Source organism: Tamandua tetradactyla, chromosome 4, assembly GCF_023851605.1.
Source record: "Tamandua tetradactyla isolate mTamTet1 chromosome 4, mTamTet1.pri, whole genome shotgun sequence".
Lineage (NCBI taxonomy): Eukaryota > Metazoa > Chordata > Mammalia > Pilosa > Myrmecophagidae > Tamandua > Tamandua tetradactyla.
In genome coordinates, this window is record NC_135330.1 from 32585537 (window position 1) to 32613472 (window position 27936).

The following is a 27936-nucleotide window of genomic DNA, read 5'->3' on the forward strand; positions in this document are numbered from 1 at the left end:
TTTCTACATGATTTTTCTTCTCTACTTAAAAAAAAAGTTAAATAAAAAATTTGTTAATACATATACCCTTTGGCCTACAATTTCACTTTTGGAAATTTAAACTATAAATACACATACCTGTGCATAAAGATATATGAATTAAGCTATTCTTTGAACCTTGGTGATAATCATACACAGAAAAAAAAATAGAAAAAGCTTAGATGTTCACCAGGAACTGGTTAAATTAATGTAGACCCATACAAAGGAATACTTTGTGGTCCTTAAAAACATCTGAGGATTATCTGTATGTTCCAATATGAAGAGAAGTCAAAAATATACTCTTAAGAAATATACTCTTAAAAACCCATTTGGTTTGGACTTTTTAGACTCAAAACTGTGAGCCAATACATTTCTACTGTTTAAGCCCAAAAAAGAAAAATTCAAACCATTTGGTTTTGGTATGTGTGTCTGTGTGTGTAATTGCCTTTGTATAAAAACTTTTTGGAAGAGTTCATAAAAATTGTTAATAGTGCTTCCTTCATAGGGTTGGTAGAGGTGCCTTTATTTTTGTTCCTTACTTTATATCTTACTAAATTCTTGGAGTTTTATACCAAGAACATATATTGCTTTACTGTTTAAGAAAAAGAAGTTATTAATTACAGAAAAAAAAAACACTCCTTCAAACCCATGTCTCTCTCAAACTATTTCCCTCTTGCCACCGCTTCGCAGTCAGATTTCTCAAATTAGTGTCTACTTTCTCATTCCCCATTCATTTTCTCAATCCATAGCAATCTGATTTTTGTCCTCAACACTTCACTGCTCTTGTCAAGATTTCCAATTCCCTCTTGGTTGCTAAATCCATTGGCTACTATTACTGTTAACCTACATGAAATCCTATAGAGATGGGCAGTTCACCCTTCTTGAGATCATTACTCCTTTGGCCCTTATTGTACTTGACTCTCCTTGTTTTCCTTCTAACTTTTAGACTCCTCATACTCTTTTGTCACTTTTGTAGATTTAAATGTTAGCATTCGTTGAATTACTTAGGAACTTTCCTCTATCTGCATGTCCTCTCAGTATTCACATCTACTCCACAGGAACCTCAAAGTCAACTTCTATAAAACTGAATTCATTTCCACCCTCACCTCAACTGCCATTGATTGCCTCCTTTATTTCCTATTTCTTTAAAAGAGCTCCTCTGTCTATCTAGTAGTGTAAGCTAGAAGTGATGGGTCATCACTGTCTCTACAACCTTCCAGTCACCAAGACCTATTTACCTCAGTATCTCTCAACTCCATCCGCTTTCCCACTTCTGCTGCCCAAGCTCATTATCTTTTCTCACATTACTGCCATAATCTGTGAACTGGTCTCTAAGTCTCTCATGTTGTCTCTACCCTCTCTTTGTACCCCTCTCCTTCTCCTCTCCTAAGCCAAAGTTCTTTTACTGAAACACATCTGATCATGTCATTCCCCCTCACAACCCAGAATCTTTTTCTATGGCCATGTACTGGTCTTGCGATCAAATTAAAATACCTATACATGGCTTACAGGTTCCATCATGGTTTTTCTCCAACCTCATTATCCCTCAGCCTCCACATATCTCCAAACTCCACCAGAGCCACACTGCTGAATATCTCAATTCCTCAAACACCCACCTTTGCACATCCTCACTACAGGATTTCTCACATGCTAATCATTCCCTCTGGAGCTCTCCCTATGTGCACACCTACAGATACTAATGCCATCTCATCCTTAAGGTCACCATTTCATATTACTTTTTCTTCCAAGAAGCCTTCTGTGATCCCACCCCCACCCCAACTTAAAATCCAGGGGACCTCCTGAGTACTCACAGGACTCTTTTATATCTCTTTTTATAGGTCTTACCACATAAGATTAACTCACTAGCTTATAAACCATGTGTGAATACCAGGACCATGCCTTTCCTCACCATCATATTCCTACATTTACCTCTGTACATACAGTGCCTGACATACAATGCATATGGAATAATTATTAGAGGGATAGTTGGTGTCATTCCTTCATTCATTTAACCAAATGAAAACTAATGAGAACACAAATAGTCTTGAATTTAGGATTAAGAAGTAACTGTCACTGAAACTCACCACTTCATTCCTCTTTTATCCTTCTTTCACCCATTCCTTAATTTTATGACAATAGAGATTAAAATCGAGCAACTGAGTTAGGTAAAAGGGAAAGAAAAGTTTTTAATCTTTCCATTCGTTCTTTAAATATGGTAATTGAGTTGGTTTGTGTGTGTAATTTGGTTTATTTTTGTGAGTTAAAGATGTAATATACTTGTGTTTATATTTGCTTAAAAGGCATTAGACGTATTCCATTAGCAATTTAAGAACAGAAAAGTTGCCTTACAATACAATTCTGAAAAAAGATTGTTCCCTGGTGTCTGTCATATTAGAGGCACATTGAGTTCCCCCCAGAATATGTTTTAAAATTTATAACCAAGTCTCCCTTCTACGTCAGCCTTCACTGAGTGTATACATGTATATTTCCAAAGTAGGTGTGAACATCATTTTTGTTTATAGTGATAAATTTCCTTACTGTGAGTTTATGTGACAACTCAGGCTGACAAATATCTTTCCTTACTATTAGCAGTTGTGCTCATTAAACCATCTTGTCTCGGGGCTGAGAGCAGAGATATAGAAGTTCTGCAGGATATTTTATGTAGCCATAAGTGGCTTTTTGGGGTGAGTGGTTGTATAGTATATATTTTTAAACTGACGTAAAAATGAGTGCACTGGTGACTCAGTGGCAGAATTCTCACCTGCTGTGCTGGAGACCCGGGTTTGATTCCCAGAGCCTGCCCCTGCCAGAAAAAAAAAAAAAAAATGAATGAGTAATATAAGCTGTAGGGACTGCGCTTTATCGTAGTGAGTAAACCAGAACAGCTAGTGCTGTTAGGTTCCTTTGGAAGGACATTTTTTTTAGCATTACAAGTAGAACTCTGGTGAATGGGCTTTAATTTCTTTTTTTTAATCCAGGAAGTGAAACCTTTAAAATTAAATTGCAGGAAAAGAGCATATTGGAATCTGCTTTTTCAACAAAAAGCATCAGCTGGGTGTTTTTACATATACCTAGTTGAAAAAAAAAAAACATAAAATCCAGGGAGCAGGTAAAGCTAAATTTTTCCCAAAATGATATCTCAAGTGCAATTTTAAAAAAACCTGATTAGATCCTATATAAATTTATTGATAGAGTATTAGGACACTGAGTTATGTTAATTACTACCTGGAAAGTTTTCATACAATGTGAAGTGTCTTAAGAATACATGCTGAGGAATACAAGCATATATTGGTGCCCCCTGCTTACTGGCCAAGCTGTCTCTTCAATAATTCAGTGAAACAGTCTAGAATTATAACTGCCAAGTTAAACAGAAATTCAGCTGCCCTGGAATCCAGGATGCTGTGATTTATTTTGCGTAGCAATAAGCATTTTTAATTAAAAGTTTCCTGAATTTGGAACTGAATCTGTAAAGTGCGGCAATTTGAGCTAGTACATCCAAGCATCATTGGAGCTGTGGGGGAATGTGGTGTTTTAAAAATTGAGTAGTTTAGCTGAGAAAATCCAGCTGTGTTTTACTTAACATAGCACTAATCAGAGTTCTTTGACATTTTTTTTTCTATATCAATGTGTCAGATGGTGTGTGTGTTGGCTTCCATTCCCCAGCCCTTCACTTTTGTCTTTAAGAATGATCTCAAACAGAAATGAAGGTTGAAGCAATATAGTACTTATTCTCTGTAGTGAATTTTTAAAAGTCTGTCCACCTTTGTAGTTTTTCTCTTAAATAGGTGAGAAGCAACAAGTAATCTTCATCAGCTAAGCAATTAGATTTTTAACCCTTACCTGTCACAGTCTGTGGATGTTTTGGAGTTTATACAGAAATGCACATTGTCTGCTGACCTTAAAACAAAAATGTAAAGAATATAGTGTTCCTAAATTAGAAGTAAAACTGCCCCTGAGAAGCAGTCTTCCAATTGAACCAAGAAGCAGAATGGGAGCTCTGAATTATTCTTACATGGTATTTGGGATGGAGGGAAGGTTGGGGAGAAAATCTTGTCCCTAGTCAGAAGATACACAGTGTTTGCTTAGGAGACAATGATGAAGGCCACTGTCAGATTGGACTAGGGAAAGTCGTTTTAAACTCATATTATTCTCTGAATAAATCTACATTTTTCTGCTTTTCTTTAGAAGAGAAAACTGGTACCACACAGGGCTGCTAAAACTCTCTAGTTAATAATCTAAGAAAAATAAATTCATATGAAGATACAGAGGTGGGGGCTAAATGTGATTTAGAGGGGACTTGAGTTACTAATGCTGTTATAAAGAAACATTTGTATAGATAATGCCCTCTTTCCCCACACCCCCATTCTTAGACTGCTTGATCTTCCTGTTTACTGTAATCCTGCTTCTCTGGGAATTACTTCTGTCTTCTCAGAGACACTTTCTTCCCAGTACAGGAAGGGCCTGCTTATTAATTCAGTAGTAATGTTGAATATATTATTGACTTCAGTTTTCAATTCATTTATTTATATACATAAATAAATGCTGAACAATAGGAGAGTCGGAACTATGTCTTAATTGAAACTCCATTATCTAGGAGGAGTTTTAAATTATAATTCCAGATGGCTTGGTTATAATATCAATTTATAGCTGCATTTGGAAATTAGACCTGAATATCAAAGTGAAATTTGTTCAGCATTGAAACTGGAATGAAAAAAAAGTTGTATCCAATTTTCTCCCAAAAAAAAGGAAAAAAACCATATACAATCCAGATAATTTAAGATAAAATAATACCTAGGAAGATTAAACTAGGGTAAGCACAACAAATGAAACAACAGATGTAAAAGAAAATGTACTTGCTACGTGGGGGGTAGCAACTACCTTCTAGTACTGGGGAGTGGGGCTGGAATTATATTTGAAGCAAGCTAAAAGATCTCAGATTTGTCCTCTAAATAGAGTTTTAATGAAATTTTCCTCTATCCCCAGAGTTGCTTTGTTTGTTCTACATCCTTTTACTCTAAGAAATTGTTAATGGAAATGGGTAGGGGCCTTGCCATGTCTTTCTTTCTATCTTAGAATAGTTACCTTTGCCACATTTGCAGAGCATCCTCTTTGAGTCCTACAAGCTGCAGCTTCTTCTGGCTGCCTTATGGCTCTAATCTCCTTATAGGTGTAGCACCATGGCAACAGGCCCAGCCTAGAGCACAGGAACCTTATTTGTATTACCTGTGGGGTTAAATGCAGGTAGAGAAGGGAGAGAAGAAGGAATATTATCTATCCTGCGGCTATTTGGATGAAGATGACATCCTGTTCTGTTGTTTGCATTACTGTTCCACTTCTGTCGTCGATTTGAAACCACACCTGCAAAACGTTTATCCAAAGATGTTATCCATACTCGAGGGCAGCAGGGAAATCATCTTCTTTTGGTTCCTGTCTTCTAAACAGAGAGCTGTTTTCTGAGATGTAGTTCAGAAAGCAACTTGCTATACCGTGACATGTGGCACCGCTATGATTTGGGGCTGCACTGCCAGGTGGCTGTACAATTGCTTCATGTAGGTAGATGATTATTTTGTTTGAAGTGGAATTAATATTTTAGAAAATTTTCTTAGAGAATTTTTTAAAAGTAAGCTGTTTGTGTATCTCCTTCTATTTTAAATATGCCTTTCTCTTTCCTATTAAAATGTTCACCTCCAGAATATGAGAGGCTTTTCTCCTCCAGCAACTCTTCCTGGGAAGAAGGGGCTGAAATTGTTGCTTGATATGTGTTTAAGAAAGATTGCTGTATTCTGTTGTCTCAACCAGGCTTCTTATGAAGCATATTGGGAAAAGCTGTATGGTAATTATATTAAGATAAAATTGTTCAACATTTAGCTACTTAATGTGCTATATTTGTAGTATACAACTTACCATTGTCTTATTCAATAGAACAAAGAGAAATAAATAGGAAGCTGTTACATTGTTATATTTTAAAATACAGAATATTATGTGACATTTGTCCCTTTTGTGCATACTTTGTGTTTTCAATAGGAAATATAAATGTTGAGTTTTTTTACCTTAAAAAGACTACTGAAAAATCAGAACTTTTTTTTTCAGCTTAAACTTTAAATAGTGTTTGGTTTTTGTGGGAAGAATAAACTAAAATCATTATTGCTTAAGGTGTTTCTTACTCTATGGAATTTGATTAAACAGTGTTAGAATGGCGACTGAAGAGGGAGAGCAGCCTTTCATGCTAGTTTCCTATAGCTCATTACTTTATAATTTAACTAAAAGCTACACTAAAATTAAGTATACCAGTTCCTTTTAATGTTAACATAGTAATTTCAAGGAAATGATCAAAGCTGCTTATTTAAGGCATTTTGCAAAAGCAAATGCCTTTACATAAGGCATTTCTTTTTATCCCTGTTAACTAAGTAGTTAAGACTGGAATGTATGTATTTAACTCTGGGTGTTTCAATCAATAAATACTATAATTATTGAGTAAAACTGCATGGTCATTCAGTTCTGGTTTCAAAAATTTTGAACTTTATATTATTTGACTTCGTTAATTCTTCCAAGGGGAAGGCAATGAGTTAGTAGTTCCTGTAGTGAGTAACAAGAGGCATGACTCCCAGAATTCTTTTTGAAACAACTAGGAAACAAAATCAGCCAGGATGTCTGAATGATGTGACAAAGATCTGTTCTTCTAGATGAGAGTTTGAGCATTTCTTTTGAGTTGGGAGGTTCCTTCAAGGCATTTTCTTCTTTGTTCATGTTTACACAATAAAGCAAGGATAGAACCAAAAAAGAATTCTATACTGAGGTGGAAAATCGGGCCTTTTAAAAGACAGGGCCTTGTGCTAAAAAAACTTTGGCTTTGACTTGGGTGTGTGTATTCTGCCGAAGTAGAAACAGAATGAGGATTTGGTCACTACTATTTTGTTAAGGATACTAGAGGATAAAGCTATAGCATGAAAAGAGAAATAACTTATCTTCTGACAATAGCTTTGCATGAAAAAAGAATGTGTAAGATAAATCTTCAATATAATATATTTCTCCCTCTCCAAGATGGGAATGAGAATAAAATCAGTGTCTGTAGGGGAGTTTTGAATTCCCTTAAGTCTACTAAAACTGTGGTATGTTTTTGTGCTTTATTAAGAAAAATACCTTATATGCACATGCACATACACACACACGCGTGGGTTTATCTGTGCCACAGGAGTACAGTTAATATTTAATTATTATTATAAGTTAACTGCTAATTTGTTCCTCGTTTATTTTTTTGCCTTAAACGTGTTATATGTTTGTTGTTCGCCTTCATCACCAGTAAACCTTCCTCTTCTTGTTGTCCAAGGCTACATTATCTTAAATTCCTTTTCCTACTGTTAGGTCTCGTGGACTGCCTAAACTAAAAGAGTCGCGTTCCCATGAATCCTTGCTGAGTCCATGCAGTGCAGTGGAATGTCTGGATCTTGGGAGAGGGGAGCCTGTATCCGTGAAACCACTCCATAGCAGCATCCTTGGGCAAGACTTCTGCTTTGAGGTAAAGAAGTATAGAAAGAAAGAAAATAGTTAAACGACAAGTACATTTTCTATCCGATGATTTTGTAATTTCATTACTGTGGTGTTGATGATTTGATCATCTTAAATAGTTTTCAGTTGCTGAAAAATTACCTACTAATTTTGGATAAGTCAGAAATCTATTCATCTAATTATATTGGTAATAAAAATTGTTAATGATGGCATTTCATTCCTTTTGACCTGGTGTGCTTTCAAAATAAGTGAGTTTTTAATAAATTCTCAACAGAGATCACAAGACTAACAACTTATTAAAGTAGTCTATTTATTTTTTGGTATTGATAAGGCTTTCACCAATGCATTATTATTTTTCTGCTGAAACCCTAAGCCTACAATTTTAATGGTTCTTTGAGGAAATTAACCAAAACCATAATTTTTCTAATCACAACATGGGTGGTTCAAGATCTGAGACCTTATCTTATTTTTTTAACTTTTTTTTAACTTTTTTTATTGTATAGTGTAACATATATACAAAGCAAAGAAATAAAAAAGCAATAGTTTTCAAAGCACTCTTCAACAAGCAGTTACAGGACAGATCCCAGAGTGTGTCATGGGCTACCATGTGATCCTCTCAGATTTTTCCTTCTAGCTGCTCCAGAATATAGGAGGCTAGAGGGCTTAAATACTCTTTTATCATTACGATCAATTTTTTTTTTTGAAAAATAACATATATACAAAAAAGCTATACATTTCAAAGCACAGTACCACAATTAGTTGTAGAACATATTTCAGACTCTTACATGGGTTACAATTTCACAATTTTAGATTTTTACTTCTAGCTGCTCTAAAATACTGGAGACTAAAAGAGATATCCATTTAATAATGCAACATTCATAATCATTTGTTAAGTCCTATCTCCTATCATATATGTATAATTCCACCATCACCTTTGATCTTTCCATACCTCTCTTTATGGTTGTTTGGGCTATGGCAATTCTAAATTTTTTTATATTGGAAGGATCTGTCACTAACATGGGGTAGGAAGATGGAAGTACCTGATGTTCTGGAGAGGCTGGGCTAGGTTTCAGGACTTATCTGGACCAGGGACCCATCTGGAGGTTGTAGATTTTTGGAAAGTTACTCTAGTGCCTGGAACCCTTGTGGAATCTTATATATTGCCCTAGGTGTTCTTTAGGATTGGCTGGAATGGTCCTGGTTGGGACTTGGCAGGTTATGATAGGTAGCAAGGTCTACCTGAAGCTTGTATAAGAGCAACCTCCAGAGTAGTCTCTCAACTCTATTTGAACTCTCTCTGCCACTGATACTTTATTAATTATGCTTCTTTTCCCCATTTTGGCCAGGATGGAATTGTTGATCCCATGGTGCCTGGTCTGGATTCAGCCCTGGGAGTCACCTCCCATGTCACCAGGGAGACTTTCATTCCTGGATCTCCTGTCCCACATAGGGGGCGGGCAATGATTTCACTTGCACAGTTGTGCTTAGAGAGACTGAGGCCACATCTGAGCAACAACTGAGGTCCTCCAGAAGTAACTCTTAGGCATGCCTATAGGTAGTCTAAGTTTCTCTGCCACCTACATAAGCTTCACAAGAGTAAGCCTCATGATAGAGGGCATGGCCTATTGATTTGGGTATCCCTGAAGTTTGACACAGTATCAGGGAATTCCCTGATGGTAATGTTTAATAGTTCCATATTCTTTCTCCCCTCCCTCAGGGGACTTTGCCAATATTTTTTTTGTTTTTTATTTTTATTTTTTGCTTTTTTAAATTTTTTATTTTTTGCCAATACTTTTGATTATCTGCTTAATAAACTCTAGGATGTTTCCAGGCATTACAATAATCTATACAGGAATCTTATTTATTTTTGTAATCCCCTGCAACTAATATAGCCCCTGCCTGGTACATTGCAAGTGCCTAATTTGTTGAAAGAACAAATTTTCCTGTGCAAGAAAATTATGAGTTACCTTATTATAAGGTAATTTCTCCTTCCCAAACTAAATGTACACAATTGACCATTTGTTAAGTTAAATCTGAAAACAGTATATATAATTGTTAAGGTTAATAACTAGAACTTACTGAGTGACTATTCACAAGTCCTATGGTAGATGTTGTAGAAGTTGAAAGATGTTTGGTTCCTGTTCTTATAGATCAGTACTATCCAATAGAAATATAATGCAAGCCATATAGGAAATTTTTAGTTTTATTTAACCTAAGTATTATCATTTTAACATCTAATCATATAAAAATTTTTAGTAAGATATTTTACATTCTTTTTTAATGCTGTCTTCAAAATCTGATGTATATTTTACACTTACAGAACATCTCAATTTGGACTAACCACAGTTCAGGTATTCCCCATCCACTTGTGGCTAGTAGCTACTGTGTTGGGCAGTTCAATTATAGAACATATAATATGACTGGCTTCACTAGGTAACAACCTGATATTGAGTTAATATATGAAGAGATCGCAAACTTCTACAATTTGGGCCAACATCTATTGGTATGTTTTGGGTGGTTTTGTTGTTGTTTATAAAAATCATTTGAACTTTAGCATATTTGGAAAACTCAATTCAACCGGCTGTCTAACAAGCCCAGTGTTGCATGCTAGGCATAGGTGCTATCATTTTTAAAGTACACTGAGAATAGTGGTCAGGCTAATTTAATAAATGACTGAAAATTAGCAGGCTGGTTATATAGTAGAGAAGTGGGTTCCAATGCTAGTAATTCAATATTAGTGACTCTTTTTTAATAATATAGTAATGGCAGTCCCAAGAAATTTGATAAGCTGTTTTAAAGACATTCTTCCCTCTTTTAGTTATTTTTTATTAATTCACTCAGAATTTAGTATACTCATTTACAAGTAATTTAATATGTAGCCTGAAAGGTTCCCAACTTTGATCTTGCTAAATAAACCATAGGCCAGTTTTAGGTTCCTCTGCTGAATTCCAAATGACCTTTGTTCTCCTACTAGGAAATGTATGTAGATGCTACCTAGATAGCAAAGCAAAAAAGCAGATGTAAATGAAGGTATAGCTATCACAAAACTAGGAAAGATCATTTCAATTTCATGTAGTATGATTTGGGTTCACAGTGTATCCCTAACTCTTAAATGATAGATAGAACTAGGAAGATAGAGTGCCATGTCCTGTGTTTTCTTTTTCTTATCTGTGATCTTTATGTTGAAGGTTACCTACTTAAGTGGAAGTAAATGCTTTAGCTGTAACTCTGCTTCAGAGAGAGATAAGTGGATGGAAAATCTTCGCAGAACAGTTCAACCAAATAAGGTGATAAGTGATTTTGAATCTCTAAAAAATATATAACTCTATAAGCAGTAAGTTGATAGAAGGTAAATGCAGTAGTAATAATACCTTAATTTTATAGTAATAATGCAGTAATAATACCTTAATTTTATAAAGTTTATAAAAACTTTATTGTTTTTAAAGTATATTTGCATGTTATGCCATTTTATGCTCAAAAAATCATTACAGGGCGGGCCGCGGTGGCTCAGCGGGCAAGAGTGCTTGCCTGCCGTGCCGGAGGACCCCGGTTCGATTCCCGGCCCCAGCCCATGTAAAAAACAAACAAACAAACAAAATATAATAAAACAAGAAAATGTTTAAAAATGTTTCCCTTTCTTCCTCACTTCCTTCCTTCCATCCTTCCTTCTTTCTCTGTCTTTCCTTCCCTTCCTCCCTCTTTCTTTAAAAAAAAAAAAAAATCATTACAGCTATTATCATTGTTTTACCAACGTGAATAAAATAATCAAAGAAGTTAAGTAACTTATCCAATTCATAAGCTAGTACATGATAAAAATGAGACTAGAACAGAAGGTTCTTAACTACTTACCTCTTTTTTAACTTGCAGAAGCTTTCCAATTGCCAATAGGCCAGCTATATGAGAAGTTAACCATTGTAGAATGATGTTTTTTTTTTTTTTTACATGGGCAAGTACCAGGAATTGAACCCGGGCAAGCATTCTTGCCTGCTGAGCCATCATGGCCCACTCAGAATGATGTTTTTTTAACCCAAGTAAAATAGAACATGTGGCTCTCTAAGATTCATATATTCTTATTTAGAGCTTGCTCTTATTCTGAACAATGAGATAGCAATCCCTTTTATTTTTGTGGCCAGTAGTACCCTTAATAAGAGAATATAATCAATATTACCTACACAAGGGGAAAATGTTCTCTTTGAAGGATATGAGCTCTCAAATTCAACTTTGTTGCTTCTTTATAGGACAATTGCAGGCGAGCTGAAAATGTTCTTCGTTTATGGATTATTGAAGCCAAGGACCTTGCCCCTAAAAAGAAATATTTCTGTGAACTGTGCCTTGATGATACCCTCTTTGCTCGTACAACCAGCAAGACCAAAGCAGACAATATTTTCTGGGGTGAACATTTTGAATTCTACAGCCTTCCACCTCTCCATAGCATCACAGTTCACATTTATAAGGATGTAGAAAAAAAGAAAAAAAAGGACAAGAATAATTATGTAGGGTTAGTCAATATCCCCACTGCCAGTGTGACTGGTCGTCAATTTGTAGAAAAGTGGTATCCAGTGAGTACACCTACACCCAACAAAGGAAAGACAGGAGGACCTTCTATTCGGATTAAATCACGTTTTCAAACTATCACCATTCTGCCTATGGAGCAATACAAAGAATTTGCAGAATTTGTAACCAGCAACTACACCATGCTATGTTCAGTCCTTGAACCAGTAATTAGCGTGAGGAACAAAGAGGAATTGGCTTGTGCCTTAGTGCACATCCTTCAAAGTACTGGAAGAGCCAAGGTAAGTGCAAAACGGGATTGTATTACCTGAAACCTCTTCCCTGCGTTTTAGGAGAAAATGATATATGGATAATGTGGAGATCCAAATTAGAGAAATTTACTTTGTTATTAGTCCAGCAAAAGAAAGTCAAGAAGGAAACTTATTAGCAATTCGTAGATCCAGAAATGATGAGAATTATAGAACAAAGTAAAATGGAGAGACCACTAAATATGTATTTAAAGTCCATTTGTATAAAAGATAGATACCAGTTTTTATTATCAGACAAAATAAATGGTAGGACTGGCCTGATCATCCCACAGTGCGTTCAAGATCCTTCATCTTCATTTCTAGAGTGTCTTGTATGATGGTTTTCTTCCTCACTTTATATATATATATATTCCTCACTTTATATATATATATATATTTTTTTCAATTTACATGGGCAAGCCCCAGAAATCGAACCCCAGTCTCCGACAAGGAGACTCCGACAGTGGCAAGAACTCTGCCACTGAGCCACCATTGCCCGCCCCCTCACTATATTTTAAGTTAAAATTAACTGCTGACTGTTTCCAATAGTCACATAAGGAGATGGTCCAGAGCATGCTGGGTATTAGCAAGGTCCCTCATGGGATTAAAATCTGTATTTGGAATAGAAATAGCAAGGAATGTTATACAGTTGGTGGCTATTTCATGATGACTTAGCTCATTTTATCATGGATAGAAGTAAAAATTCAGGAGGGTAGAAAAAGAGAGATATATTAATTGTAGGAAGAAAAACAACCAATCAATAATCACAGTCTTTGACCAGCCTGAACTATAATAATCGGCCAGTCACCTGACTGGTTGAATCTCCATTCTATTGTATGCAAGCTGATCATGGTAAAATTTTATTTTAGATTCCAGAGAAGTTCATAACTAGAATAATATTTTTTGAACCATAAGTTTTTAAAATGCTATTAAGATTTCTTGACACAAATTAGAATATAGCAATATTTTCAATATTTAATCCTTTATCTAACTGCCTTCCTATGAATTATAATTTTTGTAGTTTGAATTTACTGATAATAATCCTGAACTTTCCAGTATTAAAAAAAACTTGAGTATTGGGGTAAGGTTCATGGGAATTTTGAGTCTCATCTTTGAATTGTATGGATATGTGCTTTCTGTGTTTTTTAATTGCTCAAGCTTCAGGATATACATAGGATTTAAAAAACAACAACAACTTTATTGCGGTACAATTTACATAAAACCAGCTATCCCCATTCAAAGTAAAAAGTCAAGGATTTTTTACAACTATATATACCCATCAAAACCACCACAGTAAAGGTACAAAATGTCACCATTACCTCCCAAAAGTTTCCTCTGCCCTTAGAGTATGAATTTTAATGACAATTCCTAAATCCACACCTTTTATATTTACTGCTGAGCTGCCCCATTAATGTAAATCCCATTAATGTTTTAAATGCTTGATTTTAAAGTAAAACTAAATCAGCATAGTCCTTCTAGTTTTGGGTTTAGAGCACTTGAAATATAAAGTGAATATGTAACATTCAAAATACATAATGTTGATCGGGCCACAGTGGCTCAGCAGGCAGAGTTCTCAGCTGCCATTCCAGAAACCTGGGTTCAATTCCCGGTGCCTGCCTGTGCAAATAAATAAATAAATAAATAAAACAAAATACATAATGTTATCACATTTCAAGCTGATCCACAATAAACATTGAATTTTACATCGTTTTTAATGACTATTGCAGAATTGAAGTACATACTATTTCACGGCTCTACTTCTTATGCCTTCCTTCTTTGGTAGGTATGTAGGTAGATAGATAGCCTAGAAATTGAGTTGAGGTGAGAAGTTCAAGAAATTCTATGTTGATATTTTGGACCAATTTGTAATTAATAATACTGAACACCTAATATATGCCAGAAACTGTTAGGTGCTTGAGATAAGGTGGTAAACAAGAATAAACATGGTCCTTAGCCTCATGGCACTTACCATCTTCTAGAGAAAACAGATATTAATCAAGTAATTACAGAAATAAAGTGTAAATAAGCATTGAGAACACAGAGAAGAAAAGATGCATGGTGTTCTAAGAATGTGGAGCAAAGGGACCAGAATAATGAAAATGATGGACAGTGTTGGCCAGGCAAGGCTTCCCTGAGGAAATGATGTATGAATTAAAATCCAAAGGATTCCAGGAATTAAGTTGGTGACATTTGGGGGGCCAGAAACAAGGACGGGGGTAGAACAGAACTGAGAATGATATATGCAAAAGACTTTATGGTGAATAGAGAAAGGGCTTGGTGTATTCAAGGATCTGAAAAGGAGGCCTGTGAGATAGGAGCAGAATGCAGAGAGCATGGTACAACTTGAGGCTGGGAAGGTAGACAGAAACCAGAGCATATAGAGACAGGTAGGCCACATTCAAAACTGTGGTCTTTATCAAAAGAGCAGTGGGAATTTTTTGAAGAACTTTAAATTTAGGGTTGGTGACATACTTAGGATTCTATCCTGACTGCCTTTTGTCTTTCAAATGGATCTGGTAGCTTTAGTTTTAAAGCAGCAGTCCCAGGATTTCTGATATTTCATCAGTCTCTTCTAATATGTATTATTTATTCAGTTGCTTTCTGCCTGATTGAACATTATTCTACCAGGATTTTCTGACCGACTTGGTGATGTCTGAGGTGGATCGTTGTGGAGAGCATGATGTCTTGATCTTCAGAGAGAACACCATTGCCACCAAATCCATTGAGGAATACCTCAAGTTGGTGGGGCAGCAGTATCTTCATGATGCATTGGGTATGGAGGAGAAAAAAACATGTATTTTCTTTTCTTTTCCTTTTGATTTTGTTATTTCATCCTTACGAGACAAGTAAATACTGAGCTCAAGTTCCACTTGTTATTTAGATTCTAGCCCACTAGAGTTTTAAGGTTTGAGTTTCAACTGCAAGAAGACTCTGAAGCACTCAGTGGGGAACATTAGATTGGTTTTATTGTAATACATGTAAAAATAGAAACCCTATCAGCATAAGGCAGCTACCCCAGGTCCCCAGGTTCCAGATTCTGGGATACACACTATTTCCCCCAAAGTATAGGCTATTTATATCGTGATATAAATAAAAATTACATGAATCTTGAAATGTTAACCTAATATTTGTTAGCATGTATACAAAACTGTAGTAAAAAACTAAAATACTCCCCCCAAAAATAAAAAACTAAGATACTCCTGCCAATTTATAGAACTCCCTACTTCTGCCTTCAAGGGCTCAAGAATTTTTAATATTAACTAATTTTTTGTCCAATAAACAATTTCTTTCTAACTAGGCCACACATTTGCAAATCCAGATTTGGTCATGAAACTCAGGCCTCAACTATTACAGTAAGGCACCATGCTGGGCACCTTGATATACATAATGACAAAGCAGACATGAGTTCCTTGAACAAAATAACCCTTTCTTTTGTCTCCATATCCCCAGTACAGTATGTAGAGCCACATATGTAATTTTAAATTTTCGAGTAGTCATATTTTAAAAGGCAAAAAAAAAAGGTGAAATTAATGTTAATAAATTTTATTTAACCCAGTATTCCAAATATTATTTCAATGGGTAAATCAGTATTAAGAAATTGAGATATTTTACTTTTTTTCATACCAAGTCTTTAAAATTCAGTGTATATTTTATGTTTATTGCACATTTTTATTTCTTCTAGCCATTTTTCTAGTGCTCAATAACCACACATGACTGATAGCTACTGCCCTGGACCGTGTAGCTCTAGAGTAGACATTCAATAAAGGCATGATGAAGGAATAGATAGATTTTTTTTCCCTCAAGGAGTTTACAGAGAGAGAGAAAGATAAGGATATCCCTATAACCAAACAAAATTCCTGTGTTGTTTTTTTTTTCAAAGAATTAAGGGAATTGATTCCAACTGACAGGATTGTAAAATTTCCCAAGTGATACTTTTAGAGTGTGTGTGTAGCAGAAATCCACTCCTGGTACCAAAATCTGTTCTAGTTTGCTAGCTGCCTGAATGCAATATACCAGAAATGGAATGGCTTTTAAAAAGGGGAATTTAATAAGTTGCTAGTTTACAGTACTAAGGCCGAGATAATGTCCCAATTAAAACAAGTCTATGGAAATGTCCAATCAAAGGTATCCAGGGAAAGATACTTTGGTTCAAGAAGGGTCTCCCTCTCTCTCATCTGAGAAGGCACATGGTGAACACAGTCACAGTTTCTCCCTCAGCTGGAAGGGCATATGACAAGTACAGCATCATCTGCTAGCTTTCTCTCCTGGCTTCCTGTTTCATGAAGCTCCCCGGGAGGCATCTTCCTTCTTCATCTCCAAAGCACTGGCTGATGGACTCTCTGCTTCATGGTGCTGCAGCATTCTCTGCTCTCTCTGAATCTCCTCCATTCTCCAAAATGTTTCTTCTGTTATAGGACTCCAGAAACTTATCAAGACTCACCCACATGGGTGGAGACATGTCGTCACCTAATGCAGCTTAACAACCACTCTTGATTAAATCATCTCCAGGGAGATGTTCTGATTACAGTTTCAAACACACTGTATTGAATAGGGATTATTCTGCCTTTATGAAATGGGAATTTGATTAAAACATGGCTTTTCTAGGGGGACATATATCCTTTCAAACCAGCACATTCCACCCTCTGGCCCCTAAAAAAGACATGTTTTTCCCATATACAAAATACATTAATTTCATAACAATATCAGAAACCTTTAAACCATTTCAGTAGCAATATAAATGAAATACAAAGTTAGGAACAGTACAAACTCCTATCAAAGTTAGTTACAGGCATGGTCTGTTCTAAGGCAAAGTTCTCCTCTGGCTCTGGACATTTGAAAACCCATAACAAGTTATTAGCTGCCAACATAAAAAGGAGGACCAGTCATGGGATACATATACGCATTTCCATAGGGAAAAAAGAAACGCAGGGGTCACTGGACCCATTCAATTTTGAAAACCCACAGGGCAAAGTCCATTAGATTTCAAAGTCTGAGAATCATTTATCTTCGGGGCTTTAGAAAGCAGCAGTCCCACCCTTTCCAAGGGCCTGCCTCTCTCTGAACGCAAACTTGGGGGGGCACTAGGGAAACCACCTTTTTCTCAGCTCCACCCTCTCCAAGCATTGGGGCCACACCTGGGCTCTCTGCCTTCTCCGGGGCACACACTCAACCCCTCCATGTGGCAGCAGCCAGGCTCTCCCCAAACCCCAAGGAATGTGCTTCATCCTCTCCAAGGCCTGAGGCAGCATGACTCTTCCACTGCAACAAGGTGGAAGGCCCATCCTCTGCCTTTGGGGCAAACTCACCCTCTCCACAGGCTTGGGTGGGTCTGCTCTCCTGGCCTGAGGCTTCTTGACTTCAGGCTTCAGCCTCCATGGTTTTGCCTCTGAAGTTATTTTTCCTCCAATGTGTCCCTTCTCTGAACCCCCCAATCTAGACTGATAGTGGCTCTGTTTATACAAGTCCCAAAGCACTCTCATCAGCTTTCTATGCATAGTGTTGGATCATGCCCATCAGACATAAGGAGTTTCCACAGATCCTTCCTGGCTAACTTCATGTCCAATCCTGGCTTTTTATGAGATGGCAGACTGGTTCCACATCTGGTTAAATCCTCACACAGGGCACTATTCTCTGGGGTCTCTGTTTCTGGAAGCCCAGAATTTTCCAGAACATCAATTTCTGGTTTCTCTGTATCCAAGAGTTCAGTTCTCAGCTTATCTCTTTCCTGTTGCATTTCACTATAAATTGCGAGGAGAAGCCAGGCTGCACTATTGACATTTCATTTGGAGATCTCTTCTGCTAAATATCCAAGTTCATGGCTTTTAAAATCTGCCTTCCAGCCAAAGCCACTAATCAATTTTGCCAGAGTATCTGCCATTTTAAAACAAGGATTGCCTTCCTTCCAGTTTGCTACAATACGTGCCTCATTTCTATCAAAGTCCTCGTCAGATGTATCTTCAAAGTCTACATTTCTACCAACAGTCTCTTCAAAACATTCTAGGCCTTCTCTCCAAAATCTTCCCCTTAACCATTTAAAAAGCCGTTCCAATATGTTTGGTATTTGCAAACTGCAGTAGCAGCACCCCCCCCCCCCCCCCCCCCCCCAGTTTGCGAATAGGGATTACATTGGCAGAAGGAATGCACATGAATATGAAGACATAGAGTTATGAGAAAACCCAGTAAATATGGAAAATAAAACCTTTCAGCTGAGAAAAGAGATGAAAAAAGAATTAGAAAAACAGTTAGAACCAATTGATTGAGAGCCTTGAATGCCAGACTGAATTAAAATAAATTCCCATTAGATTTTACTGTAATCTTTGGTGGAGCCACTGAAAGTTTTTGAGCAGGATGTTTCCAGTGGAATCAGTTTAAAAGAATGATTAAGGTAAGTTGTTGAAGAAAGCAACTGAAAACAGACCAGTTAAGAAGCCTTTGTAATAAGGCCAGAAATAATAAGGCTATGAATGAGGTAGTCACCATGAATGAGAATAGAGAAAAGACTATTATGGAAAATATTAATCAAGTTGAACTAATAGGACTAGGCAACTTCTCCAGTTTGTGGCAATGACGGAGGTCAAATATTACATTGAAATATGAGCCATTGTTACTTGGAGAATGCTGAGAGTCTTAACATAAAGAGAACATAGAAGTAGTAGAGACTTGAAAGAGGAGAAAGAATTTCTCCACCTACATATACTCAATATGAAGTTCTAGTAGGAAAATCTAGAGGTTCTGTTAGGAAATCCCAAAACATCTCACCAGCTGGCTGTTAAAAAATTGGGACTGACATTACCCGCTTAATGTGGATCAATGAATGTGCAGTGCAGATAGGTTTATGGTATAGCAGGAAGAAGGAAAATCAGAAGTGAGCAGGAAACAGCATAAAAAGAAAAGAAAGGAAAATAGTCATAGGCACGAAGAGAAAAAAGGATCAAGAAAGATTGGGGTGAATCAACAGTCAGAGATTGAGGAAAGTAAAATTAAAAAAAACTGGCTATTGGATTTAGCAATTTAAAGATCATTAGTGATGACAGGGACTGGTATCAAGTGGACAGGATCCAAGTTGTAAGGAATAAGAAATGAATGACTGGTCAAGAAATAGAACCATGGTGTTTTCATGAAGGAGATTCGCTGTACTGACAATTAGTTCCTACCACTTAGAAATAAATTTTTTCTCTTTCTTCCTGCTTCCTATCTTTATATTCTTTACTCTAAGTCATGTACTTTAGTTTAAGACTTAACAGGAATTTATAAGAAGAATAGTGAAGATGGATTTTTCTTTCACATTAGGCAAAATACAATGGAGTACATGGTTTTCACTTATGTAAAGAGCTTATTCTTGTCATAAATTATATCTCATGGTTTGCTTTAATGATTTATATTATTCTATAAAAGACAATGATGAAGCATCTCACCTGACACAATGGTAAATATTTGTTGGCTATCTACTTCTGAAAAAGGAAATATTCATATTCCACAATTCAGTGAGCTAAACAGGATTTCCAAATGAAATGATTTCTGAAATGAAAAGTGGTTCCAAGATCTTTGATAGGACAGTGAATAGTTAAATAGCTGATTGGCTTATTAGGACATCAGATTAATTTAGTGAGCATGGGAAGAAATTCAAGTAACCCCACAAAAATCTGTTATATTTTTTAATCCAAGAGCAAGGGCCAAGGTAGTAAAAATGACTGCTGTCTCTAAGAGTATTAACAGAATTAATTGGCAAGTTTCTTGAACACAGGGACTGCATTGTCTTCTTCCCATTTAACTACACATATTTCTAGTTAGCCTTAACATCTTAGGCTCTCAGTGACTGATTCTTTTTTTCCTCCTATGTTTTACTTGTATTACAGAGATTCTATTTTAAAAACAACTTGAAGAATTTTTCTTGTAGCTAGTGAAAATTCAAGATAGCAATGAGTGATTTTTTTTTAAATAGTAATACTGTAGAATGGCAAAATTTTCAGTTATCTAAGAAAGACTCAATTATGTTTATCATATACTAATCTTGCTATGGCAGGAGCCTCTAATAATACAGTTAAGATAGATTTCATAATAAACATGAAATAGGCTTCACAATGAAGTCTCAGTAAACCAAAACATTGAAGTAGTAAATGCAGCTGAGTAATCTCAATGATTAGTTTTGCTACAGTCCATATGCTTTGGGAAAAAAGTAAATGTTATTTGCAGACTGCTTCAATAATTCTCAGAGAAAATTCAGTTTAAAAGTTGTCAGTCATTGTACAATGTCTGTCCACTTATTAGCCAGTCTTCATTTATCTTGATTAGATCATTACTATTTACTGTGCAGACTCTGCTGCATTTAGACTTAAATCTTCCGTCTATTAGCCCCCCTTTACTTTTCTGATTGAAGTCAGATAGCATGTTGATGTCCTGTGACACAGGAAATTCTATCTGTGAGATAAAGAAAAGGCCTGATTTCCACCCTTGGTAGAAGAGGCACATTCCTTTCTGTACTAATATGCCCATATTTGTTGACTTATTCCTACACATGAAATTTTGATGCCACGTAGTAATGAGTTAATGATTTAAACAGAAAACACCTCATGGAACATTCTGGGTCTAGACTTAGATCTGAACAACATAGTGAGAACCCTCTTAGGCTCTGATTTTTTTCAAAGACAAGAAAGCAAACTTAAATTCAAATCTTAAATTCAAATTCAAATCTGTCTCAATGATTTTTTATCAGGTGAACAACTCCTAAATACGAATATATAAAAGGTTCACCTTCCAATGTGGTACATTATACATTATCAGACATAGGTTTTAGTTTGAACAGTGAATATGATTTTCTCTGTTTTGTAGGATTTTAAGTATTATCAGGAAAAAAAATTTTAAGCTGGCACTATGAGCAATCAATGTACTTCTAAGCCCTGGAGATATTTTTTGGCTCTTTTCTAGGAGAACAAAGGAAAAAATATTCTCAACAGTCAAGAGTTATTTCTTAATATCAGTATTATTTCCCTAGAATAGATACAGCTGTAAAGAACCCACTATATAGATTATTTATGATAAAAGTTTAGAGTATGGCAAATTTTTACATGGAGTATATGACTCCAATGGCAACTTTTTACATTTAGGTACTTTTTAAATGAGGTAGATTGTGTGGAAGCACATATCATAGGATACATTGAGAAAATGTTGAATCTATATCTTGTGATCTTTGGTGAACATTTTTAAAAGCCTTTTACTAGTTTTGGTCACTTTACTTTATGAAAAATTATTTAAGACTTGCATAGTTTATACTTCACAAAAAGTATTAAGTTCCTACTAAGAGCTTAATAGGTACCATACTAAACACTTTTCATGCATTATTTATGATCTTCACCATGACTCTGAAAGACAGGTATCATTAACACTATTTTATAAATAAAGCCGCTGAATTTGAGACTAGTTAAGTGATGTTTCAAGACCTCATACTCTATCTTGGAATATTGGGCATATCATTATAGAGGACAGGATATAGAAAACAAGACTTATAAGCTAAATTTATATGGAAAACCATATACAAATTATATAAAGAATAATTCTTCTACAAGTTTGTGCTATATTGAACAACTATCCTATTACAAGAAATAAACTTAGAGACTCTTGTATCTGTGTTTGGCACCAGCATTCATACTTATAACCTTAGGTGGACTACTCTTCAAGCTTGGATTCGCTTGTTCTAGAGTAATGATAACAGTTACCCTGGCATAGGAGACCTTATAACAAATAATGAGTCAATGCAAATTAAATATATATGCAATTCAGATGAAAGATACTAAACTGTTTAAAGTGGTATCCTTGTTATTTTATAGTTACTATAATGATGATGTTAATGATCGTTGTTATTCCCATTTTAGAATAAGGAAAATAAATACAATATGTAAGATATGGTAACTTAGGTTCCATGGCAGTGATGCTTAGTGGGCAGTTTTTTGTGCCTTCCACATCAGGTCTCACAAAAGAAGTCTTAATACCTTTTAAAGCAGAAATACTAAATCCTCTTATTCTATTCAAGAAGACATGATTGATAATTATACTGTCATCTTCTCTATTCACAAAGGGGAGTTCATCAAAGCTCTTTATGAGTCAGATGAAAACTGTGAAGTGGATCCCAGCAAATGTTCCTCTAGTGAACTGATAGACCATCAGAGCAACCTGAAAATGTGCTGTGAGCTGGCTTTCTGCAAGATCATCAACTCTTACTGGTAAGCTGGTGTCAGTTTCTCATCCCGTTTCAGGTACTTAAATTTCCCCATATAAAAGTCAATACAGTGTTAATTGTTATTTGAAGGACCTAGGGAAAAAACTGAAAGCTTCCATAATGTAGTCCTACCTAAAATCTAAATCTCCATTTTAAGAGAAGTACCTCTAAACTCTCTATGTACATATAATCTTTCCCCAACATAGTAACACCACATTGTCTAATTCTGAAAGTGTTTTTCTAACTTTCAAAAATACTTGCTAGTTTTAACTGGAATGTTAATGGATTTTTATCATTATTCCAACAAAACAGTGAGATTTTAGAAGATTTTAGATGAACAGTCTTTGGAGAAATTGTGGTGCACTATAGTACACCAGATGGTTGAGTTAGGAGCCTCATGCCATTTTCCCAATTTGCAAAATTACATTTATATTAATCCCTGAGTTTTGGAGCTTTGGGTTTCCAGTCACCATCTGACCATCTGTGAATTATCCACCACCCCACAGTCACCATGAATCAGGCAGGGCTCTTCAAAGCTTGGCTCTGGAGAAGAGATCTGTTGGGTCAGCATGGGTGGCTTGTGCTGTCACAGATTATGGCCCTTCTAGACAGAAAGGTTTTGATTTTTTTTTTCCTTTCCTAGTGTTTTCCCTCGTGAGTTGAAAGAAGTGTTTGCTTCATGGAAGCAGCAGTGCCTAAACCGAGGCAAGCAGGATATCAGCGAGCGGCTTATTAGTGCCTCACTGTTTCTCCGTTTTCTGTGCCCAGCCATTATGTCTCCCAGTCTTTTCAACCTTATGCAGGAGTATCCTGATGACCGCACATCTCGGACTCTAACTCTTATTGCCAAGGTCATTCAGAATCTGGCCAACTTTGCCAAGTAGGTATTGCTACCATAATCACATTAAAGAAACTATTTTAAAAATACATGAGACCTAAAATTTTGATGGGGATGAGGAGCTTTATCACTCATATTAAAAGATTTTCATAGTGATATTATTTAAAATAATAAAAAATTAGAAACAAATATTCTTTTTATATAGGAAAGGTTAAGTAACCTGTGGTTCATGCAGTCAATGGAATATTACAGCCACTACAACATATACAAAGAAATATAATAATATGGAAAATAATGAGAATATAAATTAAATGAAAAGTGCTAATAAAAATACTTCAGTCAAAACAAAACCCAAAAAGATAGGATACAGAATGGTTCATATGCTATTTATCTCTGCAATATAAAAAACACAAAACCCTAAATATAAAAAAGTTACAAAGAACAATCAGACAAATCCCATGTGTCTAGGACAAGTGGACTAGGTACTTTAAAAAAGTCATTGTCATGAAAAATGGAAAAAATGGAGGGAAACTCTTCTAGATTAAAAGAGACTAAAGATGCACACCCAAATGCAATGCTTGAATCTTAACTGGGAAAAAAAATCTATAAAAGACACTTTGTGGACATTTGGCAAAATTTAATTGTAGACTGCATTGTAAGATAATTTGTGAATAATATTTTAATAAAGGTTTTATATAAATGGCATTGTTTTACATAGGAGATATTCCTTATTCTGAAGAAATGGATGCTAAAGTATTTAGAGGTAGTGTCTACAACTTAATTTAAAATAGTTTAGCCAAAAATACAGAAAGTGAAAGAAAATTTGCCAAAATATTGAGTTGGTTAATGTAGAGAAAGGCTTTTAAATTACTTTTCTGTAGGTTTAAAGTTTTTTCAGATGAAAAAGTTTAGAATAAACAGATGGGAAAGAAATACACTCACAAGTACATCAGATATGTTTGGGAGGTGGAATGGGTGCCCTAGCTTTGTTTCTTTCAACTTTTCAGTGTTTATGCATTTTTCATCAGTAAGTTTGTATTACTTTTACGTTCCTAGGAAGTGTTTTAGAAAATGTCTGAGAGCGAAGGCAGACTGAGAGGGAAATTTATAGTTCGAAATGCTTACATTAAGAAAGAAGAGCTAAAATCAAAGACTTAATGTGCACCTGGATGAACTAGAAAAATAACAGCAAATTAACCCCAAAGTAAACAGAAGGAAAGAAATAACAAAATATAGGGCAGAAATAAATGAAGCTGAGAATTAAAAAACAATAGAGAGAATAAACAAAACCAAAAGTTGCTTCTTATAAAAGCTCAATATAATTGACAAGCCCTTGTCTAGACTGATGAAGAAAAAAAGAGAGAAGATGCAAAATAAAAATCAAATTAGAGGGGGGACATAACCACTGATCCCAAGCAAATAAGAAGGATCATAAGAGGATACTATGAACAACTGTATGCCAACAAATGAGATAACCTAGATGAAATGGACAAATTCCTAGAAATACACCAATAATATAGTTTACTCAACAAGCAATAAAAGACCTCCACAGACCTATTACAAGTGAAGAGATTGAATCAGACATCAAAACCTCCCAACAACAACAACAAAAAACAGGACCGAATGGCTTCACAGGTGAATTCTACCAATCATTCCAAGAAGAATTAATACCAATTCTGCTCGAACTCTTCCAAAAATTGAAGAGGAGGGAATACTACTGAATTTTTCTGTGAAGCCAACATCACGCTCATGACCAAAACCTGATAAAGCTACTACAAGAAAAGAAAATTACAGGCCGATTTCTCTTATGAATACGAATGCAAAAATTCTCAACAAAATACTTGCAAATCAAATCCAGCAGCACATCAAAAGAATTACACACCATGACCAAGTGGGTTTTATCCTAGGCATGCAAGAGTGGTTCAACATAAGAATCAATTAATGTGATAGCGCACATCAATAAAAGGGAAAGGAAAAAAATCACATGATCATCTCAGTTGATGCAGAAAAGGCATTTGACAGAGCTTAGCATCCTTTCTTGATAAAAATACTTAGAAAAATAAGAATAGAAGGAAACTTCCTCAGCATGATAAAGGGCATTGTGATGGTTTGCAGCTGTGTATACCCCAAAAAAGACCATGTTCTTAAACCAAACCATTTCTGTGGGTGGCACATTTTGATTGGGTTATTTCAGTTGAGGCATACTCCAGGTGGGTCTTAATCCTCTTACTGGGGACCTTTATAAGAGGTGAAATTCAGAGAAGCTGATAGAAAAAAGCCCCAGAGGAACTAAAAAAAAAAAAAGCCCAGGGGAAGATAAAAGACAGAAGCTGAAAGCAGTGAAACCCAGGAGAGAGGCATCAGCAGATGCCACCATGTGCCTTCCCATGTAACAGTTAATAAATCCCCACTGTAGGAATCAACCCATTTCTACTGTTTTGTATTTCATCAGCTTTAGCAAACTAAAATAAGCATATATGAAAAACCCATAGTTAACATCATATTCAATGGTAAAAAGACTGAAAGCTTTCCCGCTAAGATCCAGAACAAGACAAAGATGCTTTATTAGTTTGCTAAATGATGCCAGAATGGAATATACCAGAAATGGAATGGCTTTTATAAAGGAAATTTATTATGTTACAAGTTTACAGTTCTAAGGCCATGAAAATGTCCAAATTAAGACACCAACAAGAGGTTACCTTCACTCAAGAAGGACTGATGCCATCACAGGATTGAGAAAACCCCTAGGATGAGCTGAGACTCAGCATCAAGGAATTGAGAAAACCTTCTCAACCCAAAGGGGCGTTGTGAAATGAGACAAAGTAAAGTGTCAATGGCTGAGAGATTCCAAACAGAGTCGAGAAGTTATCCTGGAGGTTATTCTTACGCATTAAATAGATATCACCTTGTTAGTCAGGATGTATTGGAGAGGCTGGAGGGAACTGCCCGAAAATGTAGAGCTGTGTTCCAGTAGCCATGTTTCTTGAAGATGATTGTATAATGATATAGCTTTCACAATGTGACTGTGTGACTGTGAAAACCTTGTATCTGATTCTCCTTTTATCTACCTTATCAACAGATGAGTAAAACATATGGAATAAAAATAAATAATAGGGGGAACAAATGTTAAAATAAATTTAGAGTGAAATGTTAGTGATCAATGAAAGGGAAGGGTAAGGGGTATGATATGTATGGATTTTTTTCTGTTGTCTTTTTATTTCTTTTTCTGAATTGATGCAAATCTTCTAAGAAATGATTGTGATGATGAATATGCAACTATGTGATGATATTGTGAATTACTGATTATATATGTAGAATGGAATGATCATAAGTTAAGAATGTTTGCATTTGTTTGTTATATATTTTTTTAATTTAAAAATTAATTTTAAAAAAAAGAAAGAAAGGCTTATGCCATCTGGAACACATCTGTCAGCTGGGAAGGCACATGGCTTCCGTCTGCTGGTCTTTTTTCCTTTTTCTGTTGCTTCCAGCTTCTGATGCCAGTGATTTCCTCTCTAAGTATCTGTGGGCCTTCACTTAACTCCTCTGGGACACAACTCTGGGTTCTATCTTGCCTAGTATCTCATGGGAAGATACATAGCGATGTCTACTGGGCTCTGCATGTGTCTAGATATCTGTTCTCTCTGTTGGCACTCCAAGCATCTCCAAACACCCATGTCTCTGTCAGCTTTGAAGCAGCTGTTCTCCAGGTATCTGCAATGGCTCTCTGCTTTCTCCAAAATGTTTCCACTTTTAAATGACTCTCATAAACTATTCAAGACCCACCTTGAATGGGTGGTGTCACATCTCCATCTAATAGACTGCTGGATGTGTCACATCTCCATGGAGATCATCTAATTAAAAGTTTCCACCCTACAATATTGAATCATGATTAAAAGAAACAGCTGCCCCCACAAGATTGGATCAAGATTAAAACATGGCTTTTCTAGGCTACATGATAGTTTCAGATTAGCACAGATGTCCACTGTCACCACTCTAATTCAATGCAATACTAGAAGTTTTAGCCAAAGCAATTAAGAAAGAAAAAGAAAGAAAAAGCATCCAAATTGGAAGGGGAGAAATAAAACTTTTACTACTTGCAGATGACATGATCCTATATAAAGAAAGTCCCTAAAAATTGACTTTTATATACCAGTTCAACAAAATGGTGGGGTACAAGATCAATACACAAAAATCTGTATTGTTGCTATATACTAGTAATGAGCAAGCTGAAGAAGAAATCAATTAAAAAATTCCACTTACATTAGCAACTGAAGGAATCAAATATCTAGGAATAAACCTAACCAAGGATGTAAAGGACTTGTACACAAAAAATTATAATACATTGCTAAGAGAAATGAAAGAAGGTCTTGAAAGAAGGGCTAAATAAATGGAAGGACATTCTGTGTTCATGGATTGGAAAACTAAATTTTGTGAAGTTGTCACTTATACCCAAAATGATTTGTAGAGTCAATGAAATCCCAATCAAAATTCTAACAACCTACTTTGCAGAAATGGAAAAGCCAATTATCAAATTTGTTTTGAAGGATAAGGGCTCCCAA

The 27936-nt window shown here is 35.7% G+C and overlaps 1 protein-coding gene across 8 annotated transcripts in view; it reads left to right on the plus strand.

The window, feature by feature from the left end:
- RASAL2 (RAS protein activator like 2) overlaps positions 1 to 27936 on the plus strand; it is a 562368-nt gene that overhangs the window by 487793 nt on the left and 46639 nt on the right. For all 8 annotated transcript variants that reach the window (XM_077157105.1, XM_077157101.1, XM_077157107.1 and 5 more), the window contains 6 exons: positions 7381 to 7534; positions 10713 to 10811; positions 11763 to 12317; positions 14952 to 15096; positions 22396 to 22540; positions 23180 to 23416. In XM_077157105.1, the coding sequence (XP_077013220.1) occupies positions 7381 to 7534; positions 10713 to 10811; positions 11763 to 12317; positions 14952 to 15096; positions 22396 to 22540; positions 23180 to 23416 (1335 nt within the window). The remainder of the gene's footprint in view (positions 1 to 7380; positions 7535 to 10712; positions 10812 to 11762; positions 12318 to 14951; positions 15097 to 22395; positions 22541 to 23179; positions 23417 to 27936) is intronic.